At 45.0% G+C, this 23,951-nt stretch overlaps 1 protein-coding gene across 1 annotated transcript in view; it reads right to left on the bottom strand.

Annotated features, from left to right (window-relative positions):
* LOC147905520 (C2H2 and C2HC zinc fingers superfamily protein) overlaps positions 1-18,484 on the bottom strand; it is a 72,670-nt gene extending 54,186 nt beyond the window's left edge. Inside the window, exons 1-4 of the mRNA XM_087380389.1 lie at positions 18,281-18,484; positions 18,114-18,194; positions 17,989-18,019; positions 7,262-7,344 (exon numbers count right to left, since the gene is read on the bottom strand). Of these exons, the coding sequence (XP_087236515.1) occupies positions 7,262-7,344; positions 17,989-18,019; positions 18,114-18,194; positions 18,281-18,286 (201 nt within the window). The 5' untranslated portion in view covers positions 18,287-18,484. The remainder of the gene's footprint in view (positions 1-7,261; positions 7,345-17,988; positions 18,020-18,113; positions 18,195-18,280) is intronic.
* Positions 18,485-23,951: the final 5,467 nt, after the last annotated feature.

The following is a 23,951-nucleotide window of genomic DNA, read 5'->3' as shown; positions in this document are numbered from 1 at the left end:
CCTATGGCAGGACATGCGGGCATTACTACGACATATGAAAAGGTCAAACAGAGCTTTATCTGGGATGGCTTGTGGCGGGATGTCGTTAAATTTGTCACTGAGTGTTTGCCTTGCCAGCAGAATAAAGTGGACAGCCGGTTACCAGCGGGTCTCTTGCAGCCATTACCTATTCCAGAAGGCAAATGGACTCACATTGCTATGGATTTCATCACAGGGTTGCCTTCCACAGAGTGGGGATGGGATAGCATTTTTGTGGTGGTTGACAGAATGACAAAGCAGGCCCATTTCATACCCACTAAGACCCGTTATCCAGCATCACAGGTTGCTTGGCAGTTCATCGAGCATGTTTTTAAGCATCATGGCTTCTCTTGGGAGATTGTCAGCGACAGAGATGCAAAATTTATGGGTCACTTTTGGCAGAAGTTATTTACAGCAGTGGGCACTTCTCTTACACCTAGCACTGCTTACCACCCTAAGATGGATGGACAGTCGGAAAGGGTCAACATTTAAATGGCTAGAGGAGTATTTGAGGCATTTTTGTCATGACACACAGAAGTCTTGGGATAAGTGGTTGGCACTTGCTGAATTTTGTTACAACAGTACCAAGCACATCTCTATTGGTATGAGCCCGTTCGAGGCTATGTATGGATGCACAGTGGGTATGCCATCTTTAGTTGTAGACATGGCTGTGAAAAATCAGCAAGCAAGAAATGACTTGGAGAGTATGGATGCCCTTCTGCAATTGGCTAAAACGAATATGCAAGATGCCCAAGCCAAGCAGAAGAAGTATGCGGATGAACACAGGAGGTATCTGTCTTTTGAAGAAGGGGATTATGTGCACTTACACCTCCATAAGAACCGTTATGCCTTGCTGAAAGGTAACACCAACACGAAGCTTGCTCATAGGTATTACGGTCCCTACAAAATCATCCGCAAAGTTGGTGAGGTGGCATATGAGTTGGAGCTACCCAGGACCTCCAAGATTCATAATGTTTTCCATGTGTCTTTGCTGAAGCCACATGTCGGACAGCATGTCCAAGTCCTTCCTGAGCTACCACCTACAGATGAAGAGGGCCACATACTCTATGTTCTGCAGCGCATCATGGGTTTCAGGGCTCACATACTCCGAAACAAAGTCTACACCGAGTATCTTATCAAGTGGCGGGGACTTCCTCAGGATGAGAACTCATGGCAACCAGAGAGCATTGTCTAGGACAACCCCTATCTCCTACCGTGCTGATTATTATTTGCTGTTTGCTGCACCTATTTAACAGCCCACATATAAAATTTTAAGAGCAAAATTCCTTGGGGAGGGATGGCTGTAATGAAGGTGGGAAATAGCTCGGAAATAGGTCGGAAAAAGAAGGGAAATTGGTGGTAAGATAGGAGAAAGAAGGGGGGTCTATATAAGTCATCCCCTAATGATTTGTGTGGTACTTTTTGATGTGACATCTAATCCTATCTACTCTCCCTCCTCCTTCCTGCTACCTACTGCCTATGCTCACTCTCAGACGCAGAGAGGTCCTCCTAGTTGGGGATTTCAACGCAAGGACAGGTGCACATCAGACATCACTCCTGGACTTCCACTCAGATCCGGTCCTATTACCTGAGATGGACACAGAGGACTCGGGCTTCCCCCGCTCCTCGACAAACAGTCGCGCTCCCGTTACTGCGTATGGGCAGGCTCTTTTGGACCTTGGACGTATACATGATTTGGTCATCTACAATGGACTAGACCGGTGGCCTGCCTCCTCTGGTTTCACATGTTTCCCACATGGCGGAGGAGCCAGTGCCGTCGACTACATTCTGGGATCTCCTGCTTTAGCCCCACAGATCACTGACTTCCGCACTGCACCATTACCCCCAGGAGCCGACCACACTTACCTGTTCTTTCATATCCTTGCGCCCCGAGCCCCCCCAGCCACACCCCGCACTACACTACATATCATGATATACACTTTGATCATAACCTCTCACCTGATTACTCAGCCCACCTAGCCTCCCTCCTCAGACACATAGACACCATACCCTCTCTAGATCACCGAGCCACCCTTATCACCCACTCCCTTCACAATGCAGCCCGCCATATTTTTCCTTCCACTACTCGGTCCACCCGCCCTCGACCCGCTGGCTCCACCCCTTGCAATAGCTGGTGTGATGACGAGTGTAAAGCATTACGCCGCACACTCCGACTCACGACCCAGCGAAACGCTAGGGCCAACCCACATCTCATCAGGGATTATCGTCGACTAGTCCGTCGCAAGAAGCTAGCCTTCCTGCGCCAGAATGAGGATACACTACTAAACATTGTGTTTAGTAGCAACTCCAAGGATTTCTGGAGGAAATTCCTAGAACGCCGATCCCCCTCCCCCCTCACAGACACTTCCCTCTGGCACTCCTACGCACGTACACTCTATGATATCCCTGATCAGCCTCCTCCCGACCTCTCAACCACCCCCCGCCCCACCTCTTGAACCCTCTTCACAACCCAGGGAGTCACCCACGCAGCGCTTAAGCTTCACAACAGCCGAGCTAAGGATCATGAGGGCCTATGCACAGAGTTTGTTGCCTATGGCATCAAAACTCTAGCCCCCATCCTGGCAACACTGTTCAATGAAGCTGTCTGCCACGGGTTCCCCAGAGCCTGGACCCTGAACACTATCACACCCATCCACAAAGCAGGAGATCCCATGGATCCAGGGAATTACAGGACCATCATGATTGGACATGTTATGTCCAAGATCTATGCATCAGTGTTAGATGGCGAGGTCAGTGCTCGCGCAGAGGTACAGGGGCTCAGGGCATCCGGATAGGCCGGCTTCAGGGCGGATCACTCGACTTACGATCACATTTTTACACTTAGAGGGATCACTGAGGAGGCCAGACACAGGAGACAGAGAGTATATTGTTGCTTTGTGGATTTCCGCAAGGCATTCGACACCGTTCCCCGCGCCCGACTCGTCAGACGCCTGCAGGAGTTAGACTACGACTCGGAGGTTATCTGGGCAATAGTAGCTCTCTATGAGCAGGTGACGGGCCAGGTCAGGATTGGCACCAGCTGGACCCCAGAGATCACGAGCACTATCGGAGTCAAACAAGGATGTCCCTTGTCACCGACTCTATTTGGCCTCTACATCGACGAGCTCGAGACCACCATCAGGACACTCGAAGGTGCAGGCTGCTCTCTTGCGGAGGCTGTCATCCAAATTCTCCTATACGCAGACGATGTAGTACTACTATCCTCTTCTGCTACTGGTCTTCAGCGACACCTGGATGGACTTCAGGTCTTCTGTGATACACATGACTTGAAGGTCAACCTTGGGAAAACCAAGGTGATGATCTTTAACACTTTCAGACCCGCTATGCACCGAGAGCAGTTCCTCTTCGCCGGCGACCCTGTTGAGATAGTTGACTCTTACACATACTTGGGCGTTGTCTTCTCAGGCCCGATCTTCACGATGCGCCCGGCCATGCAGGCTAGGATCAGCCGGGGCTACGCCGCTCTTGCCAGGCTGGAGCGACAGTGCTACCACTCCCACTTCCAGGACCCACGGACCAAGTCTCTCCTTTTTTATTCTTTGGTCCACCCAGCAGGTATGTACGGTAGGCGGAGGCGACCGTCCGCGGAGGAGCTGAAATCCCTGACTCTGTGGAGATAAGTAATAGCCTGGAAAGCCGCATCAAGCTGTAGGGGTGAGGCGCCGAACTCTGCTAGAATGATCTGGTGTGGTACCGATGGTTTGCTGCGGATCACCCGAGCAAACATCAGTATCTGTAGGCGCTATGTTTGAATCTCCTTTTCAGTACAGCCTCGACGCTCCACCATCTCCCCTCTCCCCCACTGACCAGGAGGTCAACCGGCTCATTCGAGCGGATCTGCTCCAGCTCCACACCTGGCGGACATGGTTTCTTCACTCCGAGCTTCCTGTGAAGCTCGACTTCTACCACCGACACTGCCTCCAGATCTCACAGGAGGGCTTCATCACACCTCCGGGTTACACACAGCTTCATCTACCACATGCGCTCCGGATCTCCCTCGGTCAGTTTAGGGTTTCGTCACACCGATTATGGATCGAGAGCGGACGCGCAGAGGGTATCCCACGATAGGGCCGCCTTTGCCCACTTTGCGACTTGCAGGAGATCGAGTCAGAGGAGCACTTTGCTTTCAGATGTCCTATCTATTATGCCATCCGAGGCCGGTACCACTGCCTCTTCCGCAACGGATTCGGCCCCCTCCCACACATGCTGCAGTTCCCGGATCAGCGATGCCTAGCCGCTTTCTTACATGAGATGACTCGCCATCGAGATACCTCTCTCCGAGCACGGCGACACGCGCAGCACACACAACGTGAGGACACCCAACGGCCCATCACTGATTTCTTCCAGTCACAGGATACCTCTCCTCAGTCTAGCTGACGACGCGGACGTGAGCGAGAGCCAGAGCCACGACAGCTACGCCAGCGGACAGACTCACACATCCGGGTCCATGACATCTCGTCTCTGCTCTCTGCCCACCCCACCGGGGTTACCGTTGCCCTCATCCACAGGGCCACCCGCCGCCCCCGACGACCGAGCTCGACTAGGCCGCGTGACGTCAGAGGCCAATCATCTATCGCAGGGTTTTTTCCGGCCTCCCATTTGACGACCCCTCTATGATTGGTCTCTGACGATCACCACCTGCACATATATATTGTATCTCCCCCCTCTGCCCCATTTTTGGTGCCCCCCCCTTCTTTTTTGTATCATCTGGAGGTTGACACATATTTTTTGTATCACGACTAGACACACCGTCCTTCATAACCTCTTTTTTGTAGAAACGGTTGGCTGGCCCGTTTTGAGACCGCCACCGTTATGCTCATTGTATCAGTTATCTTTAGTCTCATAGACCTTCACGGTCTCCCGAAGACTTTAATAAACTTTCTTTCTTTCTTCTTTCTTTCTCTCTCTGTCCTCCCTCTCTCTATCTCTCTATCCCCTCATCCTTCTCTCTCTTCCTCTCTCTTTCCCCTTCTCCCCTCTTCTCCTCCCTTTCTTCTACTATTCTCTCCCCATCTCCAAATCTGCCCCTTCCCCCTTCTCTACAGAATGTCACGAGTGCTTGAGAAGGTGCCCGAGCTTACACACAAGAAGCTAATAGCCAATCTATTAATGACCCAACATCAGCCTTTGTCTTATAGAATTGGTGGACACCAAATTAGGCAAAGGTGGGATGAGGTGGTAGGTCAGCATTTATCGACCAATCTTATTGATCATCCTTCTAATGTGCTAAAAAACTATATTTAGAGTGACGATGCTTACTTGAATAAATCTCGACCCATGTTTCATTAGAAAAATGTACTTCAATGTTCACAAATCCATTTTATAGCAAACCATTCATTGTTAAAAGTTCTCTTATCAGGCTTGCTAGTAGTTTTATATTTCCTTGCGAAATCATCAATTGCTAAGACCTTCAATCACGTGTCAGTTGTTCGGTCCACCATGTTTGGTCCTCAACTCAGCAAGAATGTGAGCAGTGATTTGCAAACTATCAGCCCATCCCTTGGTCTGTGTACAAATTGGATGCAAGTCTATCAAAGGTTGTTGCAGAACCCTAGCCTCTTTAGTTAAATCCGAAAACCAAATGTTGTATTCAGGCCCCTGCATTGAGGGAAGCATTTAGTTGTATTTGATAGCGCATTGGTGATATACACAATGAAGATAATAGCTGTGAAGAACCAGCCTTCTCAAGAATGCAAATGTGTGCAATGCATGCAGAATTTGAATGCCAATTGGCCCTCGAATGGGGAAGGGCGCCCTCATGAGAGTACTTGTTTCTCTTTTCAACCTACATGCAAGGTGGGAGAGAGATGGCAGATGAATGCAAGGTGAATGAAGAATGCTACGTGAGATTCACAATGAAAAGGTGGTACCCTTTCATTAATGTCCCTTGAGATCACTCAAGTTCCATCTTCCCATTTACACCTACCCTTAGCCTATGACCCATGCATCTACCATTCAATGTACCCTTCCCTTCTTATTGCCCCTAGGACCTAGACACGTGTGTGCACATTTTTATTAATAGAATAAGTGTCACATGTCCAAATTCGATGCCGTCTAAAGCAATGGCTCCAGCTCGACTAGTCCTATCTACTAAGATGATCCACTGCCATAACAAATCGGTCCGTGTCCATCATGAATACAAATACATGTTACACCATTGGCGTATAATATATAATAATGTTTTAATGTCTACTAATCACAGATTAGTGATTTCTCTTGTCATGACCACGTGATATGTCTTATGCATGGCCATAATATCTTATGCCACTAGTCTATATATTTTTAAGGTAATAACAAGGGTACAAAGATATGTCTATAAATAAGAAAATTTATGTTGTGTAAAAATGAATGAGTGACTAGTCTATATATTTTTATGATAAAGGGATCTAGTTCTAGTGAAAATAAAAGTGTAAAAACCATGTTTCCTAAAGAAATACAATTTTTTAAATCTCTTGAAAAACACGCTCATAGGTTTTTGCTCGTAAAGCATCCATCGTCGACCCCCTCTTAGACTTCACCTCCCTGCCAGCTTCTAGATGATCATTACAGTGCTGCCAGCTCCCATTTTCTCCATGAGCTCAAACATTTCTCTTTGTATATTGGTAGCTTTGTGATTATGGCTATTTTGTATTCATCATGCGTGTTGATGCCCGCTTAGAGGCTCCAACTTTTCAGCTCATTGTATCAAGTTCTTTCAGTATCATAGACTCTTCGATCTTTGAAAGACTTTTCATGGACTTTCTTTCTCTATTTCTCTCTTCTAAGTTAGAATTCACGCTTCCACACCCAGTACTTAGTACTGGCATAACTAGTGAGAGTTTGGTCTGAGTTTCAGCTCTTGGCCAAGATCATTTGCAGGTTGGCCAGAATATGAAAGGACCCCAACGATGGTCAGCCAGCAGAGGAAAGGGGTTCCCATCTTCCCCTATATAATCCCCCCTTGGGACATTGTAAAGTCATCCATCAGCAGCCTCCCCTGAGCCACTGAAGCCCCCCACATAGGACACATGGCAGAAGAGTTTGCAGCGGTAAGAGGGCACCAAACTTGTCCTTAGTAATCTCTGGAAACATTTCGACTACAGGGGCTTGACTGTAGGAAGCAAGCCTCTATATTGTAAACAAGAAGGTAAAGAAAGACGCTATACTAGTGAGACTGTAGCACAAAGTTGTCATCTTAATCCTCCAGGTTTTAGCAAGAATTTCATGAGCAGTCAAACCCAACCTGTGTTTTACCCAATCGGGATGTAAGGTCGACTTCATAGTCCCTATGCTTTAGTGGTTTCCTTTGAACAGGTGGCACTCGAGCTGCAGAAGGAGACAAAGGTACAGTAACAGTTAGAGAACAATAGTATTTTGTAATAAGGGTAATAAGGAAATCTCTCTCTCTCTCTCTCTCTCTCTCTCTCGCACACACACACACACACACACACACACACTGAGTTCATGAACAGTAAGAAGGAACATAAGGTAGTGATTCCGTACAATTATCTTACATCCAGAATTTCTTTGTAATCAGAGCTTATCAAAATAATCATGTGAATTTCAACTATGATGTGGAGTGCATGATGCATCAAGCTAGGATCATAGCAGCTTCCAAACATCTTAAAAGGTGACCATGCTGTAATGGCACTTGATGAATATTCGGTTGGTAGAGTTAAGAAGCTTTCAAGGATGAGCAAGAAAAGGGCTAAGCAGCACATTCCTAGTGAAGGTTGCTCCTTCCTTCATACCATTTGACCTTCACACCAACAAATTGAAAGCCTTCATGTGTCTACTCAATCTTACTACTACTCATGCCAATGATATGGTTTAGGACTCTTTGCTGCTGGACAAGCACAGCTGCAGGAACCTCCGACCCTATATGAATTATGGAACCTTTGCACTGAGTTCAGCACAAAGCATTTAGTAGGCAGCAGCCTGTTCAGATTTGATAAGATGGCATATTGAACACGCACATTAGGAAGGCCTTTACAAGACCAAATCATTAGAAGTCATCGTGTCAAGTCATTGAATTTGTCTAAATGTATGCACTGGTCAAAACAGCATCTGATCCTGATAAGTTAGATAATTGAAACCAATCATCAACTAAAAGACCTAAATAACCCTATGTTTTAGTAAAGTGCAATTGATGAAGTCCCACTTAACATTATGTACATAAAAAGTCTTTTAAAGCTGCCAAAACCCTAGTTCACAATGATAATCCTCTTCTTGGTAAGAGCATGTCCTTGCAATCATCTCCTAGGCTCAATTCCACATAGCTACAATTGTGATTTGCTCCTAGAGCTCTCTCGCTTGATTTCTCACCGTTTCTGCAAGCTCTCTTGCTCCTTCAAGCTATCCTTGCTGTGTCAAGCTCCATTGAATTTGAACATGAACTTCAATGTCTACTCTAATCCAATCAGCTCAAATCCACTATCATCCTACATTAATTTTGCTACTCATTTTCAACTCTTCACAAGAATCTCAGGTCATCTAGTTGCTGTTCCGAGTCTTTTTTAGTAAATGTCCAACTTTTGAAATATCTTTCTCATCCTGACTTTAACTCTAAATACGTCTAAATGAGATGTTTTTGTTCTGAGATTTCCAGCTAAACAACTGGCAGCCACCATCTAGGTTCAGTTCCACCTAGCTCAAATTGTGATTTGCTTACTCTCTCACCCCTTCTACATGCTCTCTTGCTCCTTCAACTGTTATTGCTGTCCCAAGCTCCCTTGAAACTGAACTTTGAATGTCGACTATACATCCTCCCATTTGAATGTGCTTTCTACTCCAGGGCGATCACCTCGCAACCTGAAATGTGGTGCATGTAGTTATTAAAGAGGACAGTCTTTCCTAACAGTCCGACCTTGGAATAAGATGATAAGCAACTCTTTGCCAAGAAGGTTGAGGAGACCGACTAGAATGCCAAAGGGTGAAAATGAGTAGCAAAATTTATGTAGGATGATAGTCAAAACCCCATCTCAAATAATCTATCCTGTGCACAATGCAAATCTTATTGAGTTGAATTTCCTTCATCCCAGGAGTAATTGTCTTTAAATTTCAGAAAAAAAACTTGCCAATTGAAATGTACCTCAAATGGGTAACTATTACTCCTGGTCTTCTTCCTTTACTACATGCTTGCTCTAAGCTTCACTGGCTGAGTGGAGAGGCCTGAAGTGCTGTAAACTGGAATGCCTAAGACGAGTAGGTGAGGGCTGATGTCTCCACCCTCATGGAAGAAGCCGACCAGCAGTACGATCTGATCAGACTGGATCTGGCCAACCAGGACATGCTGACCCCTCCTACAGGCTCCTTTGAACTGTCAAGATACACTGCCAACAGCCTCTGCTGGCATACTGCTCCTCTGACTATATAAGCTGCTCCTATAAGGTCTTGGGGTAGAGGAAGATAGAGAAAATAAAAAAAGAAAGATATATTAATATCCTCGGAGGCTGTGGTATCGCCCCCGGATCTCAGAGTAGGCTGGACAGGAACATAAGAAATAAGAAGTGCTCCTCTGTATCCGCCGCCTCTAGCATTCATAGCCTACAAATCCGTTGCTTGCTTGGTGTGCCTGTAGCTCTCCCTGTCTCAATCCTCGAGTACTGGGACAAGACCCACATCTATTCAATGGCAATCCTCAATGTGTGTGAGACTGTTGGAATGGTCACCTCCCCATCTGTGAGCCCCCAAATGAGGAGAGCATGGGTTAGGCTGCTACATGGGCAGCACAAAGAAGACCTTGTGCAAGAAAGATGGCAGGGGCATGTAGCCCTGGATCTGGCCTGGCAAGACAAAGCTTCATGGCAGGCGTACGGCCTGCAACAGATCCCCATGAAAGGCATGATGACTCAGCAGGATGGACAGAGCTGTACGGCGCTGAAGAAGGGGCTGGCAGAAGCGCAACATGGCAGGGGTTACCAGCAGGTTGGTCGATTAGGTGTAGGGGGCTGGTTCCAGCCAGCATACCATGCCTAGAAATGGCAGGGCAAAAGGGGGCTGGATCCTGCATATATAAGAGGGCATCAGCCCTTGAAGTGAGGGCCAAAGCCCTAGTTTTGTGGGCCAGGGGCCCTGGTTAAGTGAGCCCTTTTAGGGCGGTTTTATAGAAGCCTGGTCGGCCTGATTGGGTCGGCCAGATTCAGGCTGCTGGTCGGTTTTTGGGGCAGGCCTTGTGCCCTATAAAAGGAGGGCCTCCAGCCCTCATTCAGCATCACTTGCAGCAGCAGTTGGGGAGCAGACAGCAGCAGCCACAGGCCCACCCTTGGACCTACACACAGGAGGAGGAGGATTGGCATAGAGCTGCAGACTGAGCTCAAGGTGCTGCCCACCTAGGCTGGCTTCTGGACAGCAAGGTGGAAGGGATCTAGACAGAGAGTCTACATATGCTCGAGGTGGAGCATGCGGGCTCAGAGATCTAGAAGTGCCAGGCTTGTAGTAGAAGGACCTTTTATTATTGTATCCTGTCCTAGTTTCTAGACGGACGGAAATATAAAGTGTTGCTTCTATATTTGTCTCTGAGCATTGTCTATTTACTGGCTTGCACATCTATGCACATAAGTTAAGAAGTTTGTGATTCCACCCCCCACATCACACTGTGTGAGCTCCTGGGCATTACTATCATTCTTCCGCTGTGCGTACCCTCTGTTGGGTCATTTCTAACATGGCATCAGAGCCCGAGTAGGAGGCTCACAGGTGTGGGAGCCTGAAGGCAGGGACCTTGCTGAAGGACGATCCTGACTCAGACGCTCTTGGGAATCGACTTCCACGACTGGAGAATTGTACCCTTGCGAGAACGAGGGTGACTCGGGTTCAGTCACGTGCATTCAGAGTTCTGGTCCACTAAAAATTGAATTTGGTTGACTTTGCTATGTGATATAACAGCAGAGATGTCGACCTCTATAGCCTCTTCAGTCCCTGCTCTCCCTTCTTCCTCCCCCAGTTTTCTCTCATTCACTATCCCTAACTTTGGAGAGTCTAGGAAACTAGACGGGACCAACTACCCGATCTGGAAGGTGAAAATCAGAGATGTCGACCTCTACAGCCTCTTTAGCCCCTGCTCTCCCTTCCTCCTCCCCTAGTTTTTTCTCTTTCACTATCCCTAACTTCGGAGAGTTTGAGAAACTAGATGGGACCAACTACCCGATCTGGAAGGTGAAAATCCGGAGCCATTAAGTGGCTCGGAAGTTGTGGAAGCTGACAACGGGAGTGGAGGCGAAGCCGGAGGACATGGTGGATAGGCAAGGGAAGATGTTCATGACAGTAGACAGAGAGGAGCTCGAAGCTTGGAAAGACAGAGATGCCCATGCCCTGGCATTAATCATAGGGACTACGGCGGACTCTGTTCTTCCACATATCCAGATGGCCGAGACGTCGGTAGAGGCGTGGGTCACTCTGAAGTATCTATACGAGACGGGCAACACCTCCCGGATTTTGCTTCTTCAACATCAACTCTACAACCTTGATATGGAAGGAGATACGGTACATAGCTACTTGACGAAGGTCAAGGTGGTGAGGGATCAACTGGCAACAATTGGTCAAAAGACAAACTCATGCCATTTGGCCTTGATGGTACTGAGGAGACTACCTCGGAGTTTCAAGAACTTTGTTACGACCGTGACAGCAGGATAGAGGACCAAACCTCTGACGTATGAGGAGTTGGGTCCATTACTGCTACAGGAGGAAGCTCGGGAGAAGCTCTACAACGACGACAAAGACGACAAGGCGATGCTGGCGAAGGATTACGCTGGCAAAGGAAAGGGCAAGCCAAGAAAGACGACTCTGACAACAAGAAGTGCTACTGTGATACGCCAGGACATTTTACTAAGGACTGTCGAAAGAAAAAGGCGGATTGGAAAAACAAAAAGGAGCCCGACTCAGATTCAGAGGGAGAGGCCAAAGCAAATAGGGTAATCAAAGAGTTGTTCCTGGTGACATCACCGAGGGTTACCGAGGTCAGATATGTTGACCAAGAAATCACAGTGAGAATGTCTGAAATAGAGATGTGGGTCAACGAGGAGTCAGATGCCTTTGTGAAGGTGAAGGACAGCATGGTGCGCTTGGTAAGACTGGCCTTGTGAAGACTACCCCTAGGGATGTGTAGGACTGCACTACCTCCATTGGCTCACCTCGGTAAGTGAAGTTATGTCGGTGTAGTACAGTGTGTGCGGTGTTGAAGAAAACAGCCAGTCGGCCAACGGACCAGCCCTATATAATGGGCTCTTTTCCCCTCATTTCAGCAGTCAGCTTCCAATGCATTTCAGCCAGCAGTTTCAGCAGCATAGCTCCCTCTCCCTCAGTCACAGTTAGGGGGGGTTTTCCGCTCAGTTTTGTATGCCAGTTCGGCAACCATGTACAGCAGTAGTCAGGGCATTTACGCCATCAGTATGAATAAAGTAGTGTCCTATAGTTAGAAAGATCTCTGGTGTATCTCATGCTTGAGTTCTCTTTCTACATTCCATCTATGTTTCTGCTCAGGTAGTCCCTGCATGTTACATTGGTAGCAAAGCAGTATGGTTCCTTTCGATCTGAAGTAGTGGGAGGGAGTCCTAGCAGCAGAGCTTAGTTATGGGGACTCTGTTAACAGAGGAGAAGGCATGTCTTGAATATTGTATAATTTTATATTTTGTCCCTACCCCACAATAATGGTGCTGTACTCCGGACTAGTGTTAGCACCATACTCCATTAGCCTCTCCCTCCCAACCTTCATCGCACGTCGGTGGGACAGCTCTCGTCTTCAATCGTACACACCTTGCAAGGCAAGGTTCAGGGAGAAATTTTTCCCTCGGGCAGTCATGACTCATTATTGCAGCAGTTGATGGGTCTACCAGCCTTCCATCATGGACCCGTCCAGTAGAGCAACTCTCACGCAAGCGTTCAGGGAGCAGGATCATCTCCTTAAGCAGAATAGGCTCTTTTCTGAGCAGCCCAAGCAGGAAAAGAAGACAAAGGAGGATGCAACGACATTGGACTGTTTTCGGCTTCTGTTGAAACAGGAACGCCTTGAGGCAGCCGTGCATCAATCCAGACGTCGTGCCGACTTGGTAGCATACGAGGTCCAGTGTAGGCGAGACCGAGAGCAGATGCTTTTACAACACCAGCAGTTTCTCATGTCTTGCTCATAGTTCCTCTCCTCATCCACAATTAACGGTGTGAGTCCATTATCTGCTCATGAGTCTTCCACCCCAAAGCACAATATGATGGAGTATTCTTCCGCAATACCCACAAATCGTTCATTAGCAGGCAGCCCTTTATCTACTCAAGAGTCTTCCATCTCCGAGCACAATTCAATGGCCTATTCTGCAGCAGCTCAGACAGTGGTTTCCCTTGGTAGACCTCAGACAGTGGTTTCCCTTGGGTCTAAGGGGACCATTCAGTTTCCACAGTAGCTACAAGATGTGCCTCAGTGTCTTCCACCCATGGGGGTAGAGCAGCCATTTCCACAGCCAGCTCTCAGGGGTCGTCCATCCCAGATGATGAGACTCTTGCGTCTACCACCCACGAGAATCATCCAGCTTCAACAACTTATTCTCATGGAGTTTCCACCCAAGGGGATAAGTCAGTTCGTGCAGTTATGTCAGCTAGGTCTTTTACTCGTCCAACAGCTTTATCATGTCTAGTGAGCTCCTCTGGGTCTTCCACCCCAGGAGCTCATTCAGCTAGATCAGCTTTAGCAAGGGACCAAAAGGTTTTCACAACTATGAGTGATGGGTCTTCCATCCTTGGAGAGATCTCAGACCCATCAGCAATTGCCATAGATGAGCCTCTTGGCTCATCTACCGGAGGGAATTGTCTATTCCCCATAGTTAGTTCTCTCGAAACTTCCACCCAAGGGGACACCCCAGATGCAGCAAATAGGTGTGACGGTTCTTCCACCCATAAGGCCTCTTCATCAGCTCCGATCAGTTCCTATGGGGCTTCCACCCTTGAAGCTCAGTCGGCCACATCAGTTTTAATCGGCACGGCTCACGTTTCACTTTCTCATCAAGAGTCTTCAAGACTAGGGGGCTCAATTTCCAGTCCCACTGGCCGTGATGCTCAGCAGGAGAGGACGTCTTAGAAGTTTGCCAAACCAGTGTCAGGCCTAGCAAGAAGGAGTACCCTCATAACTGCAGTCGCAAGTGTAGCTATCAGCAGTACGGAGGTTGATGATTCCTCGGCAGTCCATAAGGATAATCATACCGTTCACCCCACAGCTCCCCTTCCTCCGTTCTTTAGGGAGGCAGCAATTGCAGTACCAGTCAATAGAGAGGTTGACGAAGCCTTCCCATTATTATGTTCTTCACTCCGGGAGGTTAGTCATACAGTGTCCTCTCCATCAGATCGCAAGCCACCAGCAATAGCAATGACCAGTGCCTACACCGACATTTCCCTTGGTGATGTCAGTTGATTCATTGGAGGTGTGGTCATCAGCCTTAGTACTTCCTCAGTACCTTAGGGAGACATGCTCAGTCCCACTATCCCGTCAGGAAGAAGCTATGCCAACCATCTCTCACTCCTTTCAAGAGGCATACCAATCATTCATGGTAGACGAGGGTTCCCAGCAGTTCTGGACATCTCACAGTTCTTTCACGTAGCATCCCATTCAGTTGATTCATCGCCACTGGGCTCCTTAGAGAGACATCCACATCCATCTCTCTTCGAGTTTCTCAAAGAGTCAGCTACAGTCTTCGCAACTCTCAGCATCACACAGGTTCTTCGGGAGGCATTTCCAGTTCCAAATTCCAGGAGGGTGGCAAAGTTTTTGCCCTCAACAGTTATCATGCCAGCAGAGAAGGCAGGTGTATTCCAGCTTTCCCTCACCATAGTCATTCAAACAGCAGGACCACAGTTTCCAGGAGTGCATGTGAGTATTCTGGAGTTATCAGGATTTCAGTTTTGTTGCCTAGCTTCGGCGGCTTTATCATCACCCCAGCAGTCCCTGGAGTAGCACCAGCATTTCTATGTCAGTGGATCATCCGCACTGGAGAGAATGCATGCCATCAATTGGTAGCCAGTTTCAGGCCATTGGACCTCTAAAGTGCAGTGCCTCCACATCAGTAGACCAATCAGTTCTCAAAAGTTCATGAGGATAGCATGCAGTTCATATGTCCAGGAGCCTATCAGAGTGCCATACTACCCGAGGATCAAGAGTTCACAGTAGTAGCATGGGGGGATGACTGGCCTCAGCACTTTGGCTTCCAATCTTCACGGCAATGCCAGTTCTCAAGAGATTTTATTGAGCCGATGTGTCAGCATAGCAGAGCATTCGTTCCTCAGCCTCTTGGACCGGTACCAGATCAGTCCCAGTACCAAACTCTTATTCCCTACTTCTTTGGAAATTGGTAGGACAGTAAAATTTCAAGCAGACGTTGGTGGTCATCAAGATCACGTTCACTTGGCAGATTCACTCAGCCCCTCAGCAGCTATCATCATCCAGAATTTAAGCAAGAGGGAATGTCACATGCACCCCTACACTAGGGAGAATTGTGACACACGGTCTAACCCATTTTTCGTACGCCGTGACCCCATTAAGGCAAAGTGTTGCGAGGTATCCAGCTAGCAACAAGCTCAGAAGAGGAGGATGTCACATGCACCAGTGCCAGGCACAGGTGGCAGTGACAACTAACTGCACGGCCATCAAATCACATCAAAGTTGCAGGCCTTTTTGGGGCACTTTGGCAGCCAATTGGCGGGCCCATTGGGTCATACAAGGGCAGCCTTCAATAGGAACCAAGTCGGGTCAGTTGTCCTGACCCAAACAGGTCGGTGAGCCGAACATCCAGTCGGCCCATGGACCGGCCCTATATAAGGGCCCCTCGTTTCAGCAGTCAGCTTCCATTGCATTTCAGCCAGCAGTTTCAGCAGCATAGCTCCCTCTCCCTCAGTCGCAGTTTTGGGGGGGGGGGGGGGGGGTTTGAGAGTTTGGTAGGGGGGGGGCATTGGTCGACTATCAGTACTGTACTTCTGCTCTTCACCACCTTCGTGTTGCTACAAAAAAACAGCTGTTAGATGAGGTCATAGTGCCATTTGCTACCGTGTCCTTCAATAATGGCTGATAGTTGTTGCAAACTGTTTCAAGCATTTCATAGACAAGGACAACGGTCTCCCCAGCGCTGCCCCTGGTTCAAATGTAAGACAAAAGGTGCACATGGTCTTCATCTTGACCTCCTACAATTGATGTTGCTGTTGGATCAACGCTAGTAGTGGGTTGCAGGCTAGTTGCTCTCCATCATACGAATAATGCTGCCTGACAACGATGACAAAAAGGAAAAAAAAGGAACCCCTCCTTTGTGACAATGCTCTACTTAGACCCCTGCAAAGAAAGATGATAATTGAAGCCACCAAAGAGCCCACACATTTTGCCAGCAGCCCATAACATGGAAGCTACTACATCCAATTACAACTATCCTCTTGGGAAGTATTTCCCACTAATTGAAGTTTTGAACAATTCTATGCTATCAGTACGACACATTTTCAGGTAGCCCATCCATACACTGTGATAATAGTAAACAATTTCTAGCATCACCACAAAGTGGCCTTAGCTGATCAGATAGCTTAAGAAATGCAAGGCATCCTAGCGCAAGGAGTTATCAAAGTTCAGCCAATGAACGCAAACATCATCTAGAGCTTATTAAGTGACCTGGCATTTTTTTATTCGAAGCTCCACATTACTACAAAATAGTAAAGCCTCTGTTTCCAAAGCTGCGGCCACAATACTATGAAGCTTTTTGGATCTGAAAGAGACACTCACTACTTGGTTATAAATTAGATTTGCCATCTTGAAGTAAAATACATCCTTGAGATTAAGATCTTCTACAGCCACACAATTATGTTCCTATAATTCTCTATGTTCTTATTTCATTCTGGATCACCAAAGACTGAGATGCATCAACGTATCACTTTGTTCCTCATTCAGTGGCATGATCTTCATGACTCCAACCCTGCTTGGCAGACTCACGAGGACACTGTAGCAGTATTCTGACACCTTGCAATAATATTCTAATCTAGAACAATTTATCTTTTCCACCTACGTCTTCTTTTGCATAGATGGGGATGTCATGATCTCTGACTCATTCCTATCCTAACCTTTGACTTCCGATGGTCCTATTGATCTACACTTCCTAACCTTTAAAAATTGATGGATGGACACTTGTGAAAGGGTATGCCCTTTCATAAAGAACCTTTCATCAGGCACAACCCTTCAAAAGAGCTACAACTCTTGCATAGGGAGAGACTCTTTCATGAAGGGGACACTTTTATCTAAAGCAATGCAATATACACCTTCTTGTGTAAAGGGTCACAACCTTGGCAAGGGGGTACACACCTCTTCATGCACAATTCAAATACAGATCATGTTCTCTCCTATCATTTCAGTCCCTTTATGCTCTCTAGCTCATGAAGAATACTATAGAATTAGAAATCAGTTCGTCTGAGCTGACGTCATTCTATCCTGATGGACCACAATGTATATTCTTGCACAGCGTCGTATATTTTGTCCCAAAATTTGGACTCCTTCTTTTCATTACTTTGTCCGGTCAAGGGATTAGGTCAAACGATAAACCGTGCTCCCAGCTTTTCATTGACATTGTTGTGCCTCCAGATTACACTTCTCCAGGAGTGTACTACTTTTTTATTCTTATTAACTTAGATGACACTGCAAGCACTAGGGATATATATGAGGCGATGATCAGGTAGTGTAGTGGGATGTTCTTTTCAACTCATTGGTGTAGGCTCAGTAAATTGTAGCAGCGGGTACCAACAGGTAAGTCGCTTTAAACCTTTCAGGTTCACAGTAATGGTTTCCATGGCCATGGCTTGTCAGAAGAAATTATATCTCTCTATTTGAGTCTAGGTATCATTCAACTTATCACACTCGAGGCGTTTTTTTCACTCGCACTTGTTCATAGGTATGGTGTTGTCCAAAGGAAAAATGTGGTGTGTAAAACTAATCAACGCGACCACAAATGGAGCAGAAGTGGATAATCTTGCCTTTATGTCGAAACCTTTCCCCTTCTTGTTCCTGCCACACGAAAGGAAATACATTGTCAGTGCCTACATGTGCTGCAAGTGTCGTGGACGTTGGGTAACCTATCACTCCAGCTACTAAGCCGTACCTTATCATCGCGCTCGCGAGCCCTTTCCAGATACTCATCTTTGTTCCATTTGCGCCGGTAAGTGTTGTCGACGCCGCTGGCCTACGCATCCATAAAACACAAAAGTTGTGGGAACTGAAACCCAAAAAATGCAAACAAAAGCTAAGCAAGCGGAAGAGAACCTTTACCTGCATTCCTGCTGATCTTTGGGGGCTTGCCCGAAGATTAGGGCACGCACATGACACAGATTAAACCTCCATGCGTAGCTTGAAGTCACACCTCTGGTGCTGGAATAAAATTGCAGATGGTTTAATCTTATGAATCCTGAGTTGCAGATTATAGAACAAAAATGGACGTCCCTACTGCAGCCTCACAGCTTCTGGCTTTGATGATTTTTATAGCACTTCCACCTGAGGGATACAACAAAAGCTTTTTTGTTTTTTTTTAATAAGAATTGAATTCTTCTATTCTGTATGATATGAAGATAATTACAGATAATGACCCACAATCAGGGGACTTAAGCAAGATCCCCCCCCCCAAAAAGGATAGGAGCTCTCTAGGCTGAAACATAACAAAAGCATATTAAAATTTTTACCATTACGCTCCACGAATAAAAGCATATGAATATGGTTTTCTGACATATTGTACATGGAGCTTCAAATTTAGTGCCTAACAACAATTATGTACACTTTTGCTATGCAGATATTTAAAGCTAGATGCATGAAGATGGTTGTATACTTTCAAAATATACTGAAAGCTTGATGGAATTTTCTTTAAAAACTCTCTATGTTGCACGTGGTAATATCTATTAGCCTTTCAAAATCATGTTTTATTTTCTCAATAAATAACTTTTCACTTTTGCCTAGCAAGATGAGGGTGGAGAGGGTGTTTGCTTTACGTGTGTATAAGCTGCCTGACTTAAGTAAGTGGATAATCTAATCATCAAACAAGGGACCATAAATAAAAGATTGAAGATGCAAACACGCTATTGAAGACAGTTTGATATGATCGACTTCGGTTTGCTTCATTACTTTCTCAATATCAAAATTTGACAACAGCAAGGAAGCACGTTCATCTCGTAGGAGAAATATTATGCGAAGATGTTGAAGAAATTTTAGATGGATCATTACGAGGACACAATTACTCCAATGGGGTCAGAGAGCGAAGCTAAACACTAAAGAAATGCCACTCATCGATAGGATAAGACCCAATTGTTAGGAGTGAATACCCGACTCGACATCGCATTCATGATAGGACTCCTCTATCAATTTGCATCTGCACCCAAGAAATCACACTCAAAAGGCTTGCCTTCGTGTGCTTTTGTATCTAAGGTGTACCACGAATTTGGAATCACCTATCAACTCCCGTGGATATTTGATTCCAGAGACATGGTCATGCGACGATCCATTTTTTGGTATTGCTTCATTCTGAGAGCCCACGCAAGCAGGCAAAGTTGAGAAAGCACACAAGATCCACTTTAAGGAGGCACGTAGGACCTATAATGAAGCTCTATCAACTATCAACTCCCGTGGATATTTGATTCCAGAGACCGCGACGATCCATTTTTTGGTATTGCTTCATTTTATGAGAGCCCAGGCAGGCAGGCAAAGTTGAGAAAGCACACAAGATCCACTTTAAGGAGGCAGGTAGGACCTGTAATGAAGCTCTTAAAATCAGTGGTGTAATCTTCAGTTAATGAATTTAGCATTTGCATCTAGGTGTGCATTGTTATGTCATCTTTAGTTATTGGTCTAGTGTAGGATCGAAGAGAGGCTTTTGTCCTGGGAGTCATCCCATGAAGTAAACAAGCTTTGGTTGTGTTACTTTGGGGGTGTGGAGTCGCGATAGTTTCTAAGATTGGTTCTAGGAGCACTATGTGTGACGAATCGCTTCCTATTGTTGTATCGGTGAGTTGGTTGTGTTTGAAAGTTTTTTAGCATAAGCATATACCATCATTCAAGCCTATAAAATTCCAACACAAATATCCAGATAGATGATGGCAATAGTGCCAATATGGAATTTCTTGTACCAAGCCTCGAGGTAGCAATATAGCTTATGATGGCTAATAAAATTCCAACACAAATATCCAAAAAGGAGATAGATGATGGCAGCATCCAAAGAAACAATGACCAACTACCACATCGATACTGGTGTAGGCGAGGGAGAAAAGGAGGGAGTTGATAAAATATGAAGAGGAAGAGGAGAAGGGTGAAGATGAGGAGAGAGGACACAAATAGAGAGCACACGACAAAACAACTAATTGTACACTAGATTAGTTATAAAGAATGAATAAATATAAACCCTTTAGAGTTAGAGTGTGAGTTTTAAACCTTAAGGGTTCAGGGTAGAGTTCCCAATCCTTTTTTGCTTTTAGAACTCTTATGTGTTAGTGCATATTCACATTATGACCTCATTATGACACATGACATTCGGATGAATCTTCAACCCCTTCCCTCGAGATCAACATCATGAAGTAGGAGATGATGATTATGGGTTTGAAGAGCATTGATTATTATTGCTCTATCATGCCCCCTTAATGGGTTTGTCCATCCTCTGAGTTAAACCAAGAGCTTGTCTATGTTTCTCAAAAAGCTCTTTTCAAGTGGTTTGGTAAAAACATTTACAACATTATTTTGCTTGCACAATTGACATCTCTACTACTAAACCACAAAGCAAAGTCGAACAAACTCAACCTTCTGTAGACCAAAACTTGAGCACTCTTTCACTAATGAATTGCATTTTAAGTTTAATATGCTTGTCATTGACTGATGTACCAAATTCTTTGCCAAGGTTTGAGCTAATTGATTATCACAATATATTGTTGTTGGCTTTGTTGCACCACAGTGTACTACTTTTGGCCATATAGCTCCACATGCACCTATCATGAGAGCTCTCTATTTGCTTCTATTGAGGAAAAAGGAACTATTGGTTGTTTGTTTGATAACAAAGAAATGGCACCTTGTGCTAAGAGAAATGCATATCCTCGTGTTCATGTTTCATGATCGCTAGCATAATCGCTATCATAATGTCCATATGAATTTGAATGACTCACTTTGTACTCTATTCCAAACTTTTTTGTGCCTTTGATGTATCTCAACACATTCCAATGTGTCTATTTTGGATTTTACATAAACTAAGCTAGAGGTTGGCTACATAACAAATATATGTCCTAGTGATTATAAGTAGATCAATGAACCAGTGAGTTATGTATGTGTTTGTGATTGATTGAAGGCTTTTCTCTTTCTTTTGTCAATCTCAAATTTTGCTTCATAGGTGTAGCTACAATCTTGTATTCTTACATATGTAATTTCTCTAATGACGGTACTTGTATTGACTCATGATGATGCTTTTTGAATCCCTTTAAAATTCTATGCTGGGAAAATAATGCATGCATCTAAGAGATTTCATGTCAAATTTAAGAAAATAGATCTTATTTTAGATTATTGATGAGGTTTTCATGACCATCATATCATCTACATGCAATAATGAAATGGTGATATCTTCCCCTCGAACTTTGTAGTAAGAGTATGATATGCATCAGCTGAGACTTTGTGTATCCAAGATTAGCAAAATATTTATCAAATATGCTAAGTGCTTGTTTCAAACCATAGAGACTCTTCTTTAGTCTACATAATTGATTTGATTTTCTAGTTTCAACATATCCTTGAGGTTGTTGCTTGTAAACCTCTTCATCCAAATATCTATTAAGAAATGCATTTTTTACATTTAGTTGCTGATGAAACCAAATATCTCATAGAACCCATTTTGCTGACCAAAGCATAGGTTTCTTTAAAATCTTATCCATACTATTGTGTTAATTTTTTTGCAACAAGTCTTGCTACATGTCTCTCAATGGTACCATCTAGATTGTACTTAACCTTGTAAACCCATTTTTGTGCAGTTGCATACTTCCCTAGTGGAAAATTATGAATTTCCCAAGTGTCCTTTTTTGGCTTGTATTGGTTGAAGTAAGTTCTCATTTCATTCACCAAGTCCATTAAGGATGTATTATTTCATTAAACTTCATAGTCTCTCATGTAGTTGCAAAGTTGTGTACTGATGTCTTTGACTCTCAATACATAGGCATGTTTAGTTTCATTGTTGTGCCAAAAGATTTGATTGATTTTATTTCTTAGTGTTAAAATTATAGAGGTATTATTTGGTTTATATAGAGTTATAAATTTATCCCTTGCTTCCTTCGATGCCTTCAATATATTCATTTGTCCGAGCAGACAACAGGTTTGTTGGGAGCGACGAAGCAAAATCCGTGACATCTATCATGGGTTAAATGACCTGGAAGGAAACAAATTGCCAATGCTTATCAATGGAAGAGAGATCGCGGTGTTTTGGACACAAGTCAAATTTGCTCAAGTTGAATATGCAAAAGACGTCCAGAAGGAACAAATGGAAGTGGATGGCCAAAAAGAGCCATTAATAGAAACTCTGAGCCTACACATATATTAAAAACTTGAGGTAGGATAGCTCATTTTTCACATTTCCAATACAAGCATGAGCTCATCTTCCTTTATCTCCACAACCTCCATGCCCCATGATCAATCTCTACTCCCAAGACAACCACAATAATTGCTAGTGAGCCACCAAAGGGGAAGAACAAAAAGGAGGCCAAAGGAGGGCTAGTGGTGAAGAAACCAAAGACCCAAAAGCCACAGGGGCTTGTTGACCTCAACCCATTGACAGTCCACAAATGGCTGATAATAGCTTTGAACTAGTTGTACCTCATGGGGTTGGATCAATTCCACAAGCTGCCATGCACCCCATGGGGTTGGACCACCATGGATTACATATGAACAAAACTTTGCAATCAAATTGATTAACTTTTATGATGCACCAACAAAGGCCTTTTGCACAAGGGTGCACAATCATAATCTTTGATGATGAGGTGGCTTGTGTATTAAAGCTCTTAAAGGCAGATAATGTAACCCTTGACCCACTAATAATCAAAGGGAGGCTTTGTTCGACAATGATGCATGGGTATAGCACCAAAGGCATACCACTAGCAAGCTAAACAATGCAAAGGTAAACATCTTCTTTTGATTCTTGTTCAAAAAAGTGAAATGGACACATGTCCCATGAAAATGAATGCAGAAGGACTTGAAAGTTGTGAGAAGAGAACAAATGAACTAGGAGAAGATGGTCACCTCATAGATCAGCACCACCATGTGTCCCAAATTTAGTTAGGAAATTCAAAGGGAGGGCAAGGCACCTTTGCTTATAGGTTTTAAGCAATCGTGAACAGTTGAAGACCCAATTGGCCACACGACTTTAAATGTATTGGATGACTTATTCTACAAGCCACCAAAGAGAGAAGAGTTGAAGGTGATGAACCCAATCATCGAAGCAAAGAATGAGCAACAAAGCACAATAGCAATAAGCCCAACCAATGCATCAATAGCAAGAACAATAGACAAAGCAGCCAACATCATAGCCTACCAAGCCAACAAAAGAGACAAGGGAAAGTGAGCCCCAAAATGAGTAGACAATCTAGGCAGCGAGAGGGCCCATAATGCAATGCCAAAAACTCAAAGCCTGACCCATGACACTAGTGATCCAGAGTACCAATGACCCCATCCACTCAATTTGACATCATGAATTGTAGCTAGGTCGATGTCACTCAATATTACGACGACTATGTGTTGAAAGTCTGATAGGTTTACAATGTGATGTGCTATATGGCTTTGAACTTCCTATATCCAAGAGTAGCTCACTATGGATGGCGGAGTTTTGAAAGAAGAAAATGAATCATTAAGAGCCACTTGTGTGTCTTAAGAAAAGAAATCATTAAGAGCCACTTGTGTGTCCTACAAAGAGGATCAAAAACATTGGCAAGCCAAAATGGCC

The sequence above is a fragment of the Dipteris shenzhenensis genome, chromosome 1 (assembly GCF_047967505.1).
Source record: "Dipteris shenzhenensis isolate YYH24624 ecotype China chromosome 1, Dip_SZ_1.0, whole genome shotgun sequence".
Classification (NCBI taxonomy): Eukaryota; Viridiplantae; Streptophyta; class Polypodiopsida; order Gleicheniales; family Dipteridaceae; genus Dipteris; species Dipteris shenzhenensis.
The sequence above is the reverse complement of the archived record's forward strand: the minus strand, read 5'-3'. Positions and strand labels throughout refer to the sequence as shown.